Source organism: Cervus canadensis, chromosome 7 (genome assembly GCF_019320065.1).
Source record: "Cervus canadensis isolate Bull #8, Minnesota chromosome 7, ASM1932006v1, whole genome shotgun sequence".
In the NCBI taxonomy this organism is placed as follows: domain Eukaryota; kingdom Metazoa; phylum Chordata; class Mammalia; order Artiodactyla; family Cervidae; genus Cervus; species Cervus canadensis.
The window spans coordinates 26,410,045-26,429,399 of NC_057392.1; the positions used below are offsets into that span (position 1 = coordinate 26,410,045).

Below are 19,355 nucleotides of genomic sequence, written 5' to 3' on the forward strand. Positions count from 1 at the left end.
CTATGGGAAGTTAGACGCTGCTTCTTTTTTTTTTTTTTTTTTTTTTTAGACGCTGCTTCTAACTTCACTGTTGGTTCCCTGGTGTCTGGCCAAGTGCAGAATGTCTAGTTTGCTTAGTAAAGGAAAGTCATTAAAATATGATAAGCTCATAGCTGCAATTACTTTGTAGGTCTCATTAATTACTTGAAATGACATAAACCTTGTTGAACATGAGTACCAGCACCTTAAGTTGGAATGATTAATTTTAGTTATATAGCATTAGGTGTCATTTAGTATTTTTCTTATTTTCTATTATAAATCGAAACAGTGGGGCTTAACACACTAAAGTGTTAATTTTTGGTAAACATTTTATGTACTTGAACTTAGGACTAGTCTATGAAAATCAGAATGGTATCTTTATAATGTATGGTAGCTTCATAATACTATTATTTGAGTGTTCAATAATTTTTTTTTTTTTTTTGCTTTTTAGTTTAATTCTACCAAGATAAAAAACAAAGGCAAGAAAAAGAAGCCAAAAGATTCAAAGGTATGGAATATTTTCTGTATTAATTCTTAATTGAGTTTATAAATAAGAATTAACTAGTTCTTAGGATATTTTGAAGAACTTTGTAGAGAAAGACTTTCTAGGCTCTAAAGATGTTTTGCCAGTTTTCTGCATTTTGAGGAAGTTTAAGTTTCATGTTGTATGTAAGTAATTCTTAATAGAGACTCTTTATTATCCTTTCCATTTTCTAGGTATTTCCTAGTGAAATTGTCGTAATGTAGCACTTTGTATGGCTGTTCCTCAGTGTGGCCAAGGCTGCTTTGAGATCAGGGAGATCTGGGTTCTTAACCTTGGTTCTACCAATTATTATTTTTATTATCTCTGTGACCTTGGGCAAATTGACTTCCCTGTGCCCTTGTGTCATTATCTGTATTACAAGACATGATGCGTATTATTATTAATTAATGGAATTATTACCTAAATATTTAAAGTAAAAATGCTGAGACTTCCCTGGTGGTCCAGTGGTTAAGCCTTCACTTTCCAGTGCCTAGGGTAGGGATTCAATCTCTGGATGGTCAGCTAAGATCCCACGTGCCTTGTGGCCAAAAAACACCAGAACATAAACAACAGGAGCCAGTATTATAACAAATTCAATAAAGACTTTAAAAAAAAAAGATAAATACTAACCATCATGACAGAGTCTCAGAATTGATAGATTCCTTCCTTCCGCTCACCTAAAGCTCTGCTTCAAGCCCCTGAGATGACTGGGACATTACTTTTAAGTCTTAAGGTAGGGTCTTAATGGCTATCACACATTTGCAGAATCAAATGGGAGGCAGGGGTTGAAAATTAGGGGTGGATAAGAGTAGCTTATAAGTTCCAATACAACTTTTGTTTTTATCTTTGATTATATGTCTGTAGTTTATCTAAAATGAGAGTTTCCACAGTGATAGTTTAAAAATTTTTGGAGTGTTAGAAACTAACTCTTAGCTTGTGCCTATTTTTGGCTGTTTAAAATTTAATTAATGTTATGTTCCTGTTCACAAGAAAATTTAGATAAGTCATCAGTCAGTTCAGTTCAGTCGCTCAGTCATGTCCGACTCTTTGCGACCCCATGAATCACAGCACACCAGGCCTCCTTGTCCATCACCAAGTCCCGGAGTTTACTCAAACTCATGTCCGTCGAGTTGGTGATGCCATCCAGCCATCTCATCCTCTGTCGTCCCATTCTCCTCCTGCCCCCGCTCCCTCCCAGCATCAGGGTCTTTTCCAATGAGTCAACTCTTCGCATCAGGTGGCTAGAGTATTGGAGTTTCAGCTTCAGCATCAGTCCTTCCAGAGAACACCCAGGACTGATATCCTTTAAGATGGACTGGTTGGATCTCCTTGCAGTCCAAGGGACTCTCAAGAGTCTTCTCCAACACCACAGTTCAAAAGCATCAATTCTTCGGCGCTCAGCTTTCTTTACAGTCCAACGCTCACATCCATACATGACCACTGCAAAAACCATAGCCTTGACTAGATGGACCTTTGTTGGCAAAGTAATGTCTCTGCTTTTTAATATGCTATCTAGGTTGGTCATAAGATAAGTCATATATATTGGCAATTTTTGTGCATAGTTATATAAACATTCATCAGTTTTAGTGGTAAATGTGGAAAATCATTGTCATTTTTGTTTTTTAAACCAGCCTATGTTAGTTGGATCTGGAACACCTTCAGTCACACCAAACATTGAGACTGTCACTTCAGGTGAAGACTATATGTAAGCACAGTCTGAGAATTTTTGCTTTTATTTTAACTTAAAAGGTACATTAATCTGTTGTCCTTTAAACTTGTCTTTTATTTCCCTAACTTCTCTGCCTCAAGACATGAATCTGTTATAACAACCTTATGTGACCCATTGTGGTTGATTTATATAGTGTAGGCTGTCGGTGTTAAGAATTGATATAAACTGTTAAAATCAGAGGGTTGATAACATTCATTTGATAAGGTTGAGAACTTATATGTATAGGATACTGTTGAAAATCCTAGAAAATACTCTTTAAAATGTTCAATGAAGAGAATGTCCTGTTGATAATTAGTAGGAAGATATTTTGGAGGCTGTATGTGATGTTACGGTTCAGCCTTAAGTAGCAATTTCCAGTGTATCTGGTTGTTGAAACTGAGTTTTCAAGAGACAGGTAGATACAAGAAATAAAACTAGTGAGTAGCAAGTAAGTTTTTTATATCATATTCCATTATGGACCAAAGAGCCACAAACATTCCCCCCCACGTTTCTTAAATGAGTTGTAGTAACAATTGTTTTGCATATTTTCGTGGACTCTTTGAATGGGGGAATTGTTTTAAGTTTAAATAAAAAGAGCCTATATTTTGATAGCACTTATGTACCAGGTGCTGTTTTAAGAGCTTTTTATGTCTATATAAACTCATCTAATCCATTCTTCTTTCTTAGAGATAAATACTGTTACATGCATTTTACACAGAAGGAAACACAGGCACAGTGCAGTTGGCTGTGATACACAGCAGAGCCAGAGTTTAAGCCAGCAATCCTGTTTAGAGCCCACACTCAGCACTGCTCCAGCTTTGCAGAGTGCTAGAATCTTATGCTCTTTAAAAAACAAAAAAACTTGAAGTACTTTTCACCAGTCTCAATCTCACTTTAACTTAAATTGATCACCATTGTGATAAAACCTTTCATTTTGCTTTTTAACACGTTATAATTAATACAACATTGATTTTTTTTTCTAAACCAGAAGACTTTAAAGAAATTACTCTTGATAATTATTAATAAAAGAACTTAGTACTCAGGAATCTCTTGACTAAAGTTGTGGAAAGTTAACTTTTCTGCATTAAATTCTCTGGTAGTATGTTTTTGCATCCAAAAGTTGAATAATACATTATCTTTATTCCAATTTAAATGTTATTCTGGGTCACGTAGAAGTTTATTATTCACGAGAAAATCATTTGTGTTTTTGTTTTATCAGCAAACGCAGTTTAAATTCTGCGGGCCCCTTTGTAGTGCCCGATCACCTTCGGCAGGATGTAGAAGAATTTGAAGCTCTGTATGAACAGCACAGTAATGAGTATATTGTCCGGAATAAGAAGCTGTGGGACATAAACCCAAAACAAAAATGTTCAACTCTGTACGAGTAAGTGTCTTAACGTTCCTACAACTGTTACGTTGAGGTTGCCAGTAAAAGATCTTAAGTTGTTTTAAATTTGTGTCCCTTTCTATTTATTAAAAGAATCTGTGTTTGGCTCACAAACTCTGGGGAGGAAAAGTATGGCTTTGGTCATGTATTACACAAAGTTAATCGGACATTTTTAACTATTAAAAATTTTTTTAGAACCCTAATGTTTATTAGTTGTCAGTTTGAGCTGCTAATGTAGATTCTTTGTATTTCCAAAACTGTCCTAGGATAGGAATGATAAATGAAGCTTCCAGCCATAATCTTTTATCATAAATTCCACAGTATATATTTGACAAGGAATGGTATGATTATTTGCTTTCATTGTCTTTCCGTTGATATGATATTGTAGTTTGGTGTCTCCTAAGCCTGGTGACACTTAATGTGACTTGGTGAAGTATTACCCTTCACTGGGAAGGGATACCAGGATCTGGTGACTACTGCTGAGAGAGCTGTCCAGCTGGGGTGGTAGTACAGATACAGAACCCTGTATCTCTGTGTTCTGCTGAAAACTTGACCTCCCGACATTCATCTAGGAAAAGAGAAATAGACTTTTCCTTCTAAGAAAGTTTGGGCTGAATTACTTTTGGCTTGAAAATGTGAATGTGAAATTAACACCAGGAAACTTCCCTAGTGGTTCAGTAAAGTTAGGACTCTGCAGGGGCACAGGTGTGATCCTTGGTCAGGGACCTAAGATCCCACATGCTGTGTGGCCAAAAAAAAAAAGAAAGAAATTTAAAAAAAGAAGAAGAAGAAAAAAATTAACACTAAAGTCAAGTCTGAGGGGGGTCGATACAGTAATAGAGTTCAGGAAAATCTAAAAAGCATTTGCCCTTTTTTTTTTTTTTAAAAAAGCTTGGGATTAATAAGTAGTACATGATGCTTTCTTTAGGAAAAGATGATGAGGGGCCGAGATCTGCAATAGAAAATTAATTTGTAAGCGAATTCCTGGAAAACCCATCACTCATCTGTAATTTGGTTATTTTTTCTATTTTTCTCGGTTGCATTATTCCTCTTCAATTTAGTTATATGCTCTTGGATCCCTCTTCATAGTTTTTCTTCAGAGTTGAAGTGCTGAACAAATCATATTCCCAGAGAACTGGATGACAACCTGGAATCAGCTGTAAAACTACACTGTTATTGTTGTTCAGTCACTCAGTTGTGTCCGACCTTTTGCGACCCCATGGACTATAGCCCGCCAGGCTCATCTGTCCCTGGGGTTCTCCAGGCAAGAGTACTGGAGTGGGTAGCCATTTCCTTCTCCAGGGGACCATACTAGTATTTCTTAAAACATGCTAGACTTTGCTTCAAGCATCTAAACTGAAGCTAAACTGTAGTTTTCAGGAGTTTGCTTCTTAGAGACTACAGTACCTTTTTAAGTGGGAAGAAATTAAGTAACTTTATGAGAAAAAAAGAGTTTGATTTGTTTGTGTATTTTGAAATGGAGTTTATATCTTATAATAGGAGAAAGTTGGGAAGTTACAGGAAGTCACACCTCAGAACTTAATTCTTTCTTTGAATTTTCAAAAATAAACATTAATGATGATTGGCTTAAAGATGATATTTTAATTGGCCAATGGGTAAAAGAAAAATGAAACTAAACTTTTGTATCTGAAAAGAATGTAGAGTAGAAAGCGTAATATATATGGTGTTAAGAATATTGTGATGACTGCTTTCTTTCTTCACTTAAATATTTCACTTTAAAGTAGGGAATTGGATTGATTTGTTTTCAGTGACCCCCTTCCTTCTAATGTTTTATAATACAGATAGTTGAAGTATATGGTATTCTGCATTCAGACAGTATATGGTATTATATACTGTTATAGTATATGGTATTATACGTTGCAGATAGTGTATCTGCAATGCAGGTAGTATATGGTATTCTGCATTTAGTTTTTCATAACAGTTCTTTAGTAGTGTTAATGAGTCAAGATTTACTAACCAGTTAAGGTGGAAGGTTTCAAAAAGAAAGTAGAAGATGTGATCCCAGCATGTAGCTACAGATAGCAGGAGAGTGAAATTGATCACAGGTTGAATCACAGTGTGTTGCAAATAAAAATAACTTTGTGAAATAAGAATCATGTTTTTTCTCCCTGTCAGTTTTTGCCTACCAGAAAGAACATGTGGTTTTTGCTTACTTGTCATGCTTTCTTCCAAGAAAGAGGAAATTGGGTCCTGATCTTTAATCTACTTCTTTTAAAAAAGAGAAAGGAATCAGGAGCGTGTAGAAAATAGTGGTTTTTCAGAGGGGCACACCTAGAGCACTAGGATGGGGATGCTTTCTGAAATATTTTTCCCATTTCTACCCCTTGGCCCCGTGCTGACAGTGACATGCACGGGCACTATGGCAGTCCATCAAGGATCGTTTAAGACACATCATTCAATTATGAAAATATGTATACACATATTTGCAAATCATATATCTGATAAGGAGCTAATACCCAAAATGTATGAAGAACTGAGGCAACTCAGTAGCAAAAAAAAAAAAAAAAGTTCAGTTTAGAAGTGGACAGAAGATTCAAATAAACATTTTCCCAAAGAAGACATATAGATGGCCAGCAGATACATGAAAACATATTACAGAGACTTCCCTGGCAGTCCAGTGATTCTCTGCACTTCTATTGCAGGAGGCGTGGGTTTGATCCCTGGTCAGGGAGCTAGATCCACATGCTACAAATAAAGATCTCACTTGCCGCAACTAAGACTGAGGGTAGCCAAATAAATAAATATTTTTTTTAAAAATCCAAAAGCAAGTATTAAAAATATATATGTATGTATTTTGAATAATTATTTAATCACAGCTTATAAAAAATAACTTTTTAGTCTTTTTTTTTTCTCTACAAAAAATATCTTTTAAAGGATTATTTTCTGAGGAGTAAACTTAACTTTTGTTTATAGTATCATTGATTACAGGTAGCCTTTCTCAGATTTAATGTGAGTATAATATGTTTGTTGAGGAGGTGTTCAGGTCAGTTAGAAATAGTATTTTGCTTTGGGGAAATTTTTGAGAAATATTTTTTTCAGAAAACCGTGTGTAAGTGCTTCCTTATAATAACATATGTAAATTTTTTTGCCTAGCTATTTCTCTCAGTTGTTGGAGGAACACGGTCCCTTGGACATGAATAACAAGATGTTTTCTGAAGAGTATGAGTTCTTCCCGGAAGAAACACGACAGCTACTAGAAAAAGCAGGAGGTTTGAAAGCGTTTCTCCTGGGGTGTCCTCGTTTTGTTGTGATTGACAACTGTATTGCGTTGAAGAAAGTCGCGTTACGGCTCAAGAAAAAGAGAAAGAAGAAAAACATTAAGACAAAAGTAGAAGAAATTTCAAAAACAGGAGAGTATTTACGAGTTAAACTACCACTGAATCCAACTGCTAGGGAATTTAAACCAGATGTAATGTCTAAACCAGTGTCTGAGGTACCTTCAGCACCAGCTTCCGAGGATGTGAGGCCTCAGCCTGCATCTGCCAGTTCTCCCCAATCAGCTCGTGACACTGGGAAGCCAAAACCAGTTTCTGATAATTCTTCCAGATCAGTTTCTGAGGATGAGAAGCCCAAAGGGGTGTCTTCTGATTCTCCCAGGCCAGTTTCTGAGGAGACTGGTTACAAGCCAGTCTCCTCTAATTCTCCCAAACCAGTTCCTGAGGAAGTGAAAGCGACCTATTGGCCTCGACCCCAGCTGGTCACAGGATACTGTACATACCTTCCCTTTCGGGGGTTTGACATCACCCAGACACCACCAGCCTTCATCAGCGTGTTACCGACTTTGCCCCAGTATAGCATTTACACCCCTCTGGCCAGCGTTCCTGCTGAGTATCACCTGCAGAGACCAATACCCATGGTGCCGTCTTTTGTAGCAGGTGACATAACGGAGCTGCACTTTGAGTCTCATCATTTCAGTGCTGAGAATGCCCCTGCTAGCCAGATGGCCTCCGAAACACAGATCCTTGAGGACTCTTTGGAAACACCGGTGAAGTCAGAGTACAGCTCGGATAGTGCTGATACTGCCCAGAGTGAGGCTAGCAGAAACGATGACCGCTGTGGAGATTCTGCCACGTGGGAAGTAAATCCGGAAAGCACAGATGAAGTAACACATATTCCATGTACACAAGTGGTTGCTGTACAGGTAAGACCACAGTGAGAAAGTCATCTTAATATCAAAGTTAAGTTTTCCTCTTCATTTTTCATTGCCCTTATATTTACTAAAATCCTGTAAAATAATGGACTTTATGAACCCTTTTTTAGGGCATGACAGGTAATGCCAGAAGGAATTTTGGAGTGTAGTAAGTAATACCCTCTGTCCTATCCAAGTTTTGCACCAGTTGGGACATAAAGCAGTAGAATCAGCAGATGGAGCCAAAGCACCGCCTTGATAATTAATAAAAGTGCAGTAGGATGATGTGGTTCTTTTCTCTAGAGAGTGTCTGTCCCAAGACTGAAGCCCATGACTTAGCAGCTTCCCCCATCGTTCACAGCAGTGCTGGACTAGAAGGCTTTCCAACTTGGGTGCTTGCCCCCAAGACAGTGCAAGGAAGAGGAACAGGAAAAATGTGCTCTCTGCACGGGCAGCTCCCAAGAGAAAGAGAAAAAAGAAGAGAGTCAGGGCTGCACATGCCCAGTTTCTCCTGTCAAACCAGCGGGGGAGTGAGGGAGATATAGGGCACAACCAGATGGAGAGAAACAAGGGATATGAATAAATGTTCCTTCCTAACAGTCTCAAGAATAAGGTTTCTCTGTAGTTAACCTTAATAAGGCATGAATGCATGAAGCCCTTATTGGTTATCCTCCTACTCATTAAGTTTTTTAAAAGCTTGCTAGAAGGCTTTGAAAAATTATGTTGAGTAATGAACCAAAATCATTTTCACTTTTACCAATTCCAAATGATACTCTTTCCTGTTACAAACATTTGTAGAAAGCATAGAATGTTATCTAAACTGACAAAAAAATAAAACCCTTGAAAAAATTATGGACATGTTTCAAAATGTTATCAAATGATGGATTTATTTTACTAGAGCCTTTGAGACAGATTGAATGTGCTTGTTTTGCCCCCGAAGGTGTCTTGGAATATGACACATCAAGAAGTCAATACTGAACCATATGGTCCTTTTGAGTCACAACAGGTGAGTCAGAGCTGTATTAAACTGTTAGAAGGTTTAATTTTCATTACTTTAACTAAATGGGAATAATGAACTTAGAACTATTTTGAAACGAGTTATTCCTTATAAAACGTCATAAAATAAGCCTTGTTGTTGAGTCACCAAGTGATGTCTGACTCTCGTGTAACCCCATGGCTCCTCTCTCCACGGGATTTCTCGGGCAAGCGTACTGGAGTGCCATTTCCTACTCCATGGGATCTTCCCGACTCAGGGATTGAACATGCGTCTCCTGCATTGGCAGGCAGATTCTTACTGCTGATTATTTAAACATGGACTGTATTCATAGGGCCGAACTTTCTGGACGATGAAAACAGCAGACTGGTGTGTGTGGTCAGCTTGGCCATAGTTCACAGTTTTCTGACAATGAACAGAATTTCAGAACCTCAATTCCCTGCCTTTGTACACTTGGGAAATGCTAACGTGCTGTAAGAGGTGCAGGGGATGGGAAAGGTGGGCCAGGTGTGTGCACCTGGCTTAGATTCCCAAGCCTGGCTGCCGGTGCCCTCGTAGCTGGGCAGAGCAGTTGGCTGCAGCTGAGAGGAGCTGCCAGCATCTGACATGTGCTCCATTCACAACAACTGTGTGACTGCTGCCCGCCTCAGCAGGATGAAAGGCTTACAAATACATAAATGCTGCTCGTTGCTTGCCAGCATTTCACAGTACAGTATGACTTCTGTTTGCTTTTTTTAAAGCTGTCCAGGAGACAGTTACATAACTGAAAATAATTTCTTGATAATAATTTAAGTCATCTTTTAAAAATAATCAGCAACCGTCTATTTGAAACGCTATAAAAGTAGGGCCAAAACTAATATGTCCTATTCATATCTAATGCATGCATAATATTTGCGGTTCTTAGGGCCAGTAGATAGTTCTTGATGTTAATTGCGGAGGATGACAGTCATATCAGACTATTTAATACTGAACCCTTCTAAAACAAATATTCAGAGCTAATTATGGTGCATATTGGAAAGTTTCCTTATGAATTCCAGTAATATGAATAACTTTTTAAAAAAAGAGCTGACTTTGCTAAACAATGTAAGGGGTTTTAAATTCTTGAATTATTGTGACATTTTCCTTGTAAATTTTCATCTGCCTTATGTCCTCTTGTTTATCTGAAGAGACATTTCAGAACAAGATCAGAATTAGACTTTTAAAACTACTTTTGATAGGTAATTTTGTATCATATTTGTAGGGGGGTATTTCACAGATTGAAAAGGAGTACCAGGTTTTACAAGAGCAACTTAAGGGAGCATGTGAATATTATGAACAGAACAATGTCAAGGGCTCAGAAGAAACCAAGGACTTGGAAGAAAAGTTGAAAAGGAACATCGAAGAAAATAAGGTAATCCTGTCTGAAACCTCTTTTTAATAGCACATGGTATCATTCAGAGAATTGTGCTTGTGTAGCCTCAGTTAGCTGAGCTACTGCATTGTTGGCTAAACAAAGGATTCTTTCTCACTGTTGCCTATTTCACATTTTTTTATGACGTTAAAGTGACAGTGTTTTTATTTGCAGTGTTTTACAACCTCTACAAGTTGTCATGTAAGAAAAGGGCTGTGATTCTGAATTTTCATTTATCTATAACTTGGTTTCCTTGATTAAAACTATTTCCTGGTAAGTTCCAAGTTAAATTCTTTATAGTGAGAGTAGTCATGTAGCACTAGAGGTTCCACATGTGAGGCCTGGAGACAGACTGACTGGGCTCAGATCCAGGCTTAGTTATACACTAGTTCTGTTCCTGGGCAGACTGGTGTGTGTGGTGTTTGTTTAACATCTCTGCCTTGGTTCTGTAGTTTGGGTAATAATTGCTCCCATTTTATAGGGTTAGATTCTTACTCTTTTTTAATGTTCAGACTTGTTTTATTTACTTTTGGCCACACTAGGTCTTCCTTGCCGCACATGGGCTCGCTCTGGATGTGGAGAGCAGGGGCCCCTCTGCGCTGCGGCGTGCCGGCTTCTCGCTGTGTGGCCTCTCGCTGCAGCGCACTGGCTCTAGGCGCAGGCGTTGTGTAGTCGCTCTGTGGCATGTGGAATCGTCCTGGACCAGAAACTGAACCCACGTCCCCTGCGTTAGCAGGTGGATTCTCATCCACTGTACTGCCAGGGAAGTCCTCATTGTGGTTTTGATTTGCATTTCTCTCATGAAGAGTAATATTGAGCATCTTTTTATGTGCCTGTTGGCCATCCTAATGTTTTTTTTGGAAAAATGTCTATTCAGATCTTCTGCCTATTGTTTAATTAGGTTGTAAAAACTGAAGTCTTTGTACAGAGGTAAAAAGGGTCTGTTAGTCCGTTTAAGAAAGGAAGAATTTGTGCCAGAAGTCTGAGTCATTAGCTGAGGTCACATATTAAATAGAAAAAAATTAGCTGTGGGACCTTAATCAATAATAAACATTTGTTGAGTATACCCAGAAGAAAAGGGTTGGTTTGTAGAGGTGACTGTTATAACACTCCTTAGTCCATGTTTTCACTTGGGATGAGACTGGGGAGATTTGAAAAATTAGAAGGAACCAGCCTTTCTGCTCAGTTGCCCAGTTGAATGAAATCTTCCTGATTAAGAAGAGGGGAAAATGAACAAAAATAAACCCTTTTACAGAGACTCATAGAACACTAATTTGGATAAGCTACTTGGGGGGCTTAACAAAACAAAACATTTTTGTGAACTTCGTATTGTGTCAGGAAAATTCAGTTTTAATAAACCTGTATGAGAATGCCTGTGTCCACCCAATTAAGTGATGCAGACAGATGCAGACACAACCACTTGATTTGAGGTGGTCATCTGGTGAGTGAGGGCTTCCCTGATAGCTCACTTGGTAAAGAATCTGCCTGCAATGCAGGAGACCCTGGGTCGGGAAGATCCGCTGGAGAAGGGATAGGCTACCCACTCCAGTATTCTTGGACTTCCCTTGTGGCTCAACTGCCAGGGCAGGGAGACCTGAGTTCAATCCCTGAGTTGGGAAGATCCCCTGGAGACGGGAAAGGCTACCCACTCCAGTATTTTGGCCTGGAGAATTCCACGGACTATAGAGTCCATGGGGTTGCAAAGAGATGGACACGACTGAGTGACTTTCACTTTCACATTTCACTTTCTGGTGAGTGAGGCTCCTTTCTTTCTGGTAGAGGCTTCTCCAGCTTTATAAGCTCCTGGTTTGACTGCACTGTGTTTGTGCAGTTCATCAAGACCGCTTTGTACACGGGACCAAGAAATGTACAGTAAATGAGCACCCAGGGAGGAGGGCTGTGAGCAAGCAGCGGCTTTGACCAGTGGGCTTGGGCTCTTACCCTGCTTCTTAACTTTGCTGAGACTCTGGACCTAGTTCCATGGGATTGTGCTTAAGAGTAGTCAGTCCATTTTTTAAGAAGGGCCATTATTTTGTCCCTCAAATTGCAGACCTGTTAGGTTATTGGACTTTCCATGCAAAATGTTTGCTTTCAGGATAAATTGTTCACCTGAGTTCCTTAGGTATATATTATACAACCTAAGGAACAGGGAGGCCTGGGGTGCTGCAGTCCATGGGGTCGCAAAGAGTCAGATACGACTGAGCGACTAAAATGAACTGAACTTAGAACTGATAGGTCATAACTGGGTTGCCGTATTGCTCAGGGGCATATGTTCTCTCTCTCTTAAAAATTCTTTATTTATTTATTTTTACTATACTGGGTCTTCATTGCTGCACGGGCTTTCTTTAGTTGCAGCAAACGGGGACTACTTTCTAGTTGTGGTACGTGGGCTTCTCATCATAGTGGCTTCTCTTGTTGCGGAACGAGGGCTCCAGTAGTTGTGGTTCCTGAGCACCAGAGCACAGGCTCATTATTTGTGGCACACAGACCTAGTTGCCTCAAGGTATGTCAGGTCTTCCTGGACCAGGGGTCAAACCAGTGTCCCCTGCATTGCAAGGCGATTCTTAACCACTGGACCACCAGAGAAGCCATCTTTTTTGTTTTATTAAGGTAAAAGTTCACATTTAACCTTTATATAAAGTATACAGTTCAGTTGTTTTCAATATATTCACCATGTCATATAATCACCACCACCATCTAATGCCAGAGTTGTTTTCATCAGTCCAAAAAGAAGCTGTATTCCCGCTAGGCAGTCACTCCCCATCTTTTGAAGGTCATATGTTCTTAAGGTGCTTTAATGAGATTTGCTTATAGCTAAGAAGGGTATTTAGTTAGCATTGACTCTTAAAACAGTCAAAATAATTTTGGCCTAGATGAATTGATGGAGTAGAATCTGAAACTTTGTGCTGTTTCAACAGAATCTTGGGTTCCTGCCTACCAAAACTTCCTCAGCCCACATCTGCAGAGAGGTGTGGTCCTATTCAGTCACGGTCCTTGCCAAGTTCAGCTTTTTTCTAATCTAACATTTATGGAGCTCGGGTTATGTGCTGTACTCAGTCATAAAGGTTTTAGCTATATTATTTTATTAAATCTGAAAGCACTTTAGTGCACTAGTGTTCCGGTATGTAGCATTGTCTCCATTTTGCTGATGAGGAAATGGAGGCTGGACTCACTAAGGTGTCTTGCTCCAAGTTGCACCAGTAGTAAGCAGAACAGGTGGTGAATGTCAGGCTCCAGATCCATTAAGAGAAGGTCTGTTCCACAACCAGTTGAGAAACATTTCCCAGCACTTCGTGAGCAGTGTATCAGTTAACTGATGCCATAGTAATGCTAAGTAAAAACCTCAGTGACATATAACAATAAATATCACATGTGTGTCTGTGGGTTAGCCAATCCTGATTGAGCTTGGCTGGACGGCCTCACCTTTGGATCAGCTAGGGCTCTGCTGTTCTTGGCTGTGCTTGCTCACGTATTGGGGTCATCTGGCTATAGACCGATCTACAGTGGCCTCAGCAGGGGCAGCTCCATCTGTCCCGTGTGTCTTTCATCTTCCAGCATGAGTCCAAGGGCAAGCAAGAACCAGCCCTGCTGATAACCCACCAGACAAAGCAAGTCCCATAGCCAGCCGAGGTTCAAGGGGCGGGGAAAGGCTCGCCTCCTGAGTGGAGGGAACTCCAGGGTCCCCCGACAGAGGCTGTAGATGTGGGGAGGGTGCAGGATGGGCTGTGTGTGCCATCCCTCTGCCACAGCAGGTCAGTGCCGGTAATGCGTGAACACTCAGCAGTCACCTCGGGCTTGAAACCCCCCTGTGGTTGGTGCCTGCTCCATCTCCAGCCTTCTTCTCTGCTGGCACTCTGCATTGTCCTCTACCCTTAAAGGGTAGTGGAGCTTGTGGTGTGGTTTCTTCACTTCTAAACCTCTTCCCAGCACTGGTCCTTCTGCCTCAAGGGCCTTCTCCATCCCTGTGCCTGGCTCACCCCTTATCTTTGGGCCCAACTCAGGCATCACTTTGTGGAGGAAGCAGTCACTGACAGAACCTCAGCCTTGGTTAGAGGCCTTTGTTAATGCAGTAGTGATAATGACCACCTCACTGTATTAGACCGTAATTATCATTTTGTTAACATCATTATTGAGATGTAGTTCACATGCCATAAAATTCACCTGTTTAAACTATGTAGTCAGTGTGTCCAGTATAAGCACAGAGTTGTGTAGCCATCTCTGTAATCCACGTTTAGAACGTTTTTATCACCCCAGAAGAAGTCTAATCACTGCCAGTCACTCCCTGTTCTCCTCCCTCCCTCAGCCCTTGGCAACCACTAATTGACTCTGTGGATTTGCCTATTCTGGGTGTTTTATATAAATGGCATATTATACATGGTCTTTTGTGAGCACCTTCTTTCACTTAGCTTAACGTTTTCAAGGTCTACCCAAGTACAATGGTCCATGTAACATGGATCAGTGCTTCATTCCTTTTTACTGCTGAATAATATTCCATCATATGCTGTATCACATTTTATTAACCCATTCATCTGTAAATGAACATTTGAATTCTTTTCATTTTTTGGCTGTTACAAATAACATGAATATCTTGAGTACAAGTTTTTGTGTGGACACATGTTTTCATTTCTTTTGGATGTATACCTAGGAGTGGAAATGCTAGGTAATCTGTTAACTCCATATTTAAGAGTTTGAGAAACTACCAGACTATTCTAAAACAGCTGCACCATTTTATATTCCCACCAGGTGTGTGAGGGATCCAATCTTTCTGTGTTCTCATTAACACTTTCTATCATCCATCTTTTTTATTTTAGCTCTTCTAATGGGTGTAAAGTGGTTTCTCATTGTAGTTTTGATTTGTGTTTCCCCAAAGGCTAATGGTGTTGAGTATCTTATATGTGTTTTATGTCTATTTTTATATATTTGGAAAGTGCGAGAAATGTGTTTTAATCCTTTGCCCACTTATTAATTGGATTTTTTGTTTTTTTATATTGAATTAAGAGTCTATATACACACACACACACTTTTATATATATGTATTCTAGGTACAAATTTCTTATATATGATTTAGAAATATTTTCTCTCATCTTCCCATATTTGCAGATTTATTTCTCCTGTGCCCCATTCTGTGCACTGTCTTTTCACTTTCTTGATGTCACCATTTGCAACACACAAGTTCTAAGTTTTCAGTGTAGTTCGAGTTTCTCTCATTTTTCTTTTGTTTCTTATCCTTTTGATGTCATAGCTGAGAAACCACTGTCAAACCCAAGGTCAGCAATATTTACTCCTATGAGCTATAGAGTTTTATAGTTTTAGCTCCTCCACTTAGACCTGTGATTCACTTTGAGTTAATTTTTTGTGTATGGTATAGTAATTATCTTTTATGCATACTTCCCCCACCAATCTATGACCCCCCCTGAGACTGAGGACTGTTTCTTGGCCGTCCTTGGATCTGAGTGTGCAGACTAGGAGCTCCGCCAGTGCTCCCCAACAGTGTGTACTGGGCCCCTAAAGAACTGAGTTTAGTGAATGGTGTCTCCATATTTCAGCAGCCTAGGGAAAGGTCGTCAGGCCTGTATGTTCTGTGATGACTGTTGCTTTATTTACTGCTAGTATGTAGTGGAGGGTAGCACTCATTCTTTCATTTGACAGATGTTTATATTGGATGCTCCTTAAGTGCCAGGCTCTGTGCTGATCTTCCAGGACTTTTATGTCGCACCCTCTTCATGAGGCCAGGTAGGCATGGTGGTCACCTCCGTCACAGTAGTGACTCAGCAAATTCAAGATCAGCAAGGTTGCATCAAGGAAAGTGTGAGTTGAACTGTCCCCAGGCTGGAGGAAATGTCACCGAACTGTTGAACCTCTTCTGCCTAAGGACAGTTGGCCTGCACATCTCAAGGCCGCTGAAGTCCAACCTACTCCTGAGGCAGGACTTGAAATTCATGAAGGACCTGGGCTGGTCAGAGGTACATTCACGATGTTGAATCTACCTGCCAGGAACATCCAAAACTCTAAAGTGTCTAAAGCTGATGAGGGTGGAATGTTCTAAGTTGGTTCCCGTTTTGACTAGAAGCTGTTATTTCCCAGGGAATCTGTGTAGCTTGGCTCCAGGGTACCCTGTCCTCTCTGAAGGAGGAGACCCTGAGTTTCTGTAGCTGAACCCTTGTCCTCAGTGACCTGGCCACATTCTAAGCCTAAGCAGGAAGGTCAGATTATAGGGAACCTGGTCAGAGGTGGGACATGAAAGGCTCCCTAAAGCAAAAATGAAATTGAGATACCATTAAGCAATCGTTGATACTAGTAGAATTTCAAACTAGAAAATATTAAAGTTTAAACTTCTTTTTTGTTTCTTGTAAATATTGTTCCGTTCTCACTCACACAGTAATTGTTAGAAATAGTAGTCCAGAGTATATTTTATTTATAAATGACTGGCATTTACAGGCATGTGCACAACCTGTCTGCTAACATTGAAGAGATGACCTTTCGAAAAAACTGGCATAAAACTTATAGAGAATTCGTAGGTTCAGAAGAAGTTTCAAAAGGCAGTCCTTACTTAAGGTAGCTGACAGAGAAGGCTATGTCTCAGGTGATGGTGTACCTGGCCACCCAGAGCCTCAAGATACAGCGTTTCATTTCTCTTTGTCACATGGCCTGAAATTCTAACAAGTATCTCAGCCCCATGGCCTTTATCACCAAGCAGAGATAACACATTTATATTTTAAAAAGCAAACAAGTATTGGACTTGCCAAATAAAACATGCACGCCAACCCCGTGTAGATTAGAGAATCACTTAAGCTAAAGAGTGAAGTGTGACTACTTCCAGGTGAGTCGAAGTGGGTCTTTGTAGCACATTGCTGCCATCAGGCGCACTTGGGGTGAGAGATTGAAAAGGAAGGAGAAGAGAGACGTGGAAGTGTGCCTGTGTGCCTGGCAGGCCCTTGACTGGGGGGTGCTTAAGTCAGGAGTGCAAACTCGAGGGTGCTGAGGAAGGAAGGGCCCCCGGTGGGTGGAACTGAGTGCCAGAAGGAAGGCGGGAGGCTGTGAAGGTGGACATGAATTTCTCCAAACCTGTCTCAGAGGGTAGCCTTCGCTTTCCTCTTTGTCTCTCCAGCATCGCGTGCTCTGCCTCAGCACCCCAGTGGAGATTTATTTCTTCCTCAGTTTAATAGACTCATGGTCTGGGAATGTGCCCTCTTTAACACTGTAGACCTCATTTTGTTCGGCTTACAAATGGAACTGAGAGCTTCTTGGAAGAGAAATGTTGGCTGTTTAACTGATGTTTCTGTTATAACTTTCTATGGGGAAAGTGCATTCCAAGTTACAGCCAATGAACTGGTGAATGGACTTTGAAATTGTAGTATGTTAATAGGTGGGAGTTTCCCGTGTTGGGAAAGGTTGTTTGGGAAGCAAAACACACCTGACTTCGGTGTGCTAACCTATGCTAGAGGAGCCTGTTGGCAGATGTGTAAACCAACAAGAGTTAGAAATACGTTCCTTTCTCTGGTTGTGTTGAAAGGTGGTTATTTGTTATTTCAATTTAGTATTTTATTCCTTGGATGTATAGTCTTTGTCAGACACCTATAAACTTCTGTCCCATCAAAATGATTGCAGGTTCAGAATTACTGAGTTCTTTTATATATTTTATTGTTTACTCAAATTTATTTAAAAATACATATCTAGGTTGATTTCTCTCCTGTATATCTTCCATAGTCTCCTGTTTTGTTAATAGAATTTTATTTAGTTATTCATCCAGGGTAGAGATTCTGTCACCTTCCGCTTTACATCACATACCCACATGGACACACGGTCTTCTTATCCATCCTAGTCTTCTAAAGTGTCCTTTATTTCTTTTTATCATCCCTTTAGTTACCTCTGTCATCCTCATTGTCTCTCACCTGGGCTACTGCAGTGAGATTTTATCTTCTTCTAATATAGAGTATTTGACATTAAAGGTTATAATTCCTAATGGGCTGTGAAGTCAGTTTAATGATGCTGACTAAAATTGTTATTAATAATAGAATAGAAATATAGGAAAACATCTCAAAAACTAAGGCAGTGTTTTTAGCTCTCTGTGTGTGTAGATGCATACATGTATGTATATAATGCTGGGGATCATGATTAAAATGTGTCTGCTGTTGTGGATCACAGTAAGAAAGTATCAGAGAAAGTCAAGAAAATGAGAAAGCTGCTGTTCTGGTCTAACCTTCATGTACCCTCTTACCCCTGATCTACCTCTAGGTCTTTCAGTTATTTTTCTGAAATAAGAATCTCATCATCTCTCAACCCTGCTGAAGGCTTCCTGTTGTCTGCAGGATGAGGTCCACACTCCTCAGCGTTGCTCACAAGGCCCGTGATCATTTTACCCCAAGGTGCCCCAGGCGCCTGAGGTCCTAACATCCACCTTGTACTATTCCATACAGATATGCCTTTCTCTTCTAACCTTCTGCCTCTCCATGCCCACTACTTGGAATTCATTCTCCGTGTGATAGCCCCATCTCTGAAGACAGAGATCAAATGGCAGTAGTTTGGAGAGTCCCTTCCCGAGTACCAGAGCATCTGCCATGTCTCTGCCCCTCCTCGTTTGAGGGCTGAGGCTGTGTGTTGTGTGACTTCATGTCCCAGGCTCGGCTGGGGTAGCTCATACAGCCAGCTCCTGAGTGTGTGTTCCAAGGAAATGTAGTCATTGGTTAAGATAGTTCACCACCGCAACACTAGTCTCTCAGGCTCTTTAAAAAGAAAAAAAAGTAAATCTTCCCATTTATTTAGATACTTTCTAAAATGTTTTTAGATCTCAAAGACAGAGCTAGATTGGTTCCTTGAAGATTTGAACAAGGAAATTAAAAAATGGGAACAGGAGAAAAAAGAAATCCAAGAAAGACTAAAGACACTGAAGAAGAAAATGAGGAGGGTGTTAAATGCCAGAGAAATGTAAGTAACACTTAAAAGACAATGATTTTCATTTATTTTTAATTTGGGTATATTTTGGGTTATTTTATCCTTTTTGGTATTCAGTTTCAGACTATCAAATAAAGTGAAAATTTTAGACACTTCTCATTTCATTCTGAAGAACATCTGTTGAGAATTATCTCACCTACAGCTTTTTCTAAACCTCTCATATTTATACATAAATAAAAGTAGAACTTCTGAACACCACCTCTTTCTCTGAACATTATCTTTGACCCATTTTC

At 39.9% G+C, this 19,355-nt stretch overlaps 1 protein-coding gene across 10 annotated transcripts in view; it reads left to right on the plus strand.

The window, feature by feature from the left end:
- Positions 1-19,355, plus strand: part of TTC3 (tetratricopeptide repeat domain 3) — a 120,417-nt gene that overhangs the window by 81,903 nt on the left and 19,159 nt on the right. For all 10 annotated transcript variants that reach the window (XM_043474708.1, XM_043474716.1, XM_043474707.1 and 7 more), the window contains 7 exons: positions 470-526; positions 2,173-2,246; positions 3,469-3,633; positions 6,751-7,798; positions 8,727-8,792; positions 10,021-10,170; positions 18,956-19,095. In XM_043474708.1, coding sequence (XP_043330643.1) covers positions 470-526; positions 2,173-2,246; positions 3,469-3,633; positions 6,751-7,798; positions 8,727-8,792; positions 10,021-10,170; positions 18,956-19,095 — 1,700 coding nt within the window. The remainder of the gene's footprint in view (positions 1-469; positions 527-2,172; positions 2,247-3,468; positions 3,634-6,750; positions 7,799-8,726; positions 8,793-10,020; positions 10,171-18,955; positions 19,096-19,355) is intronic.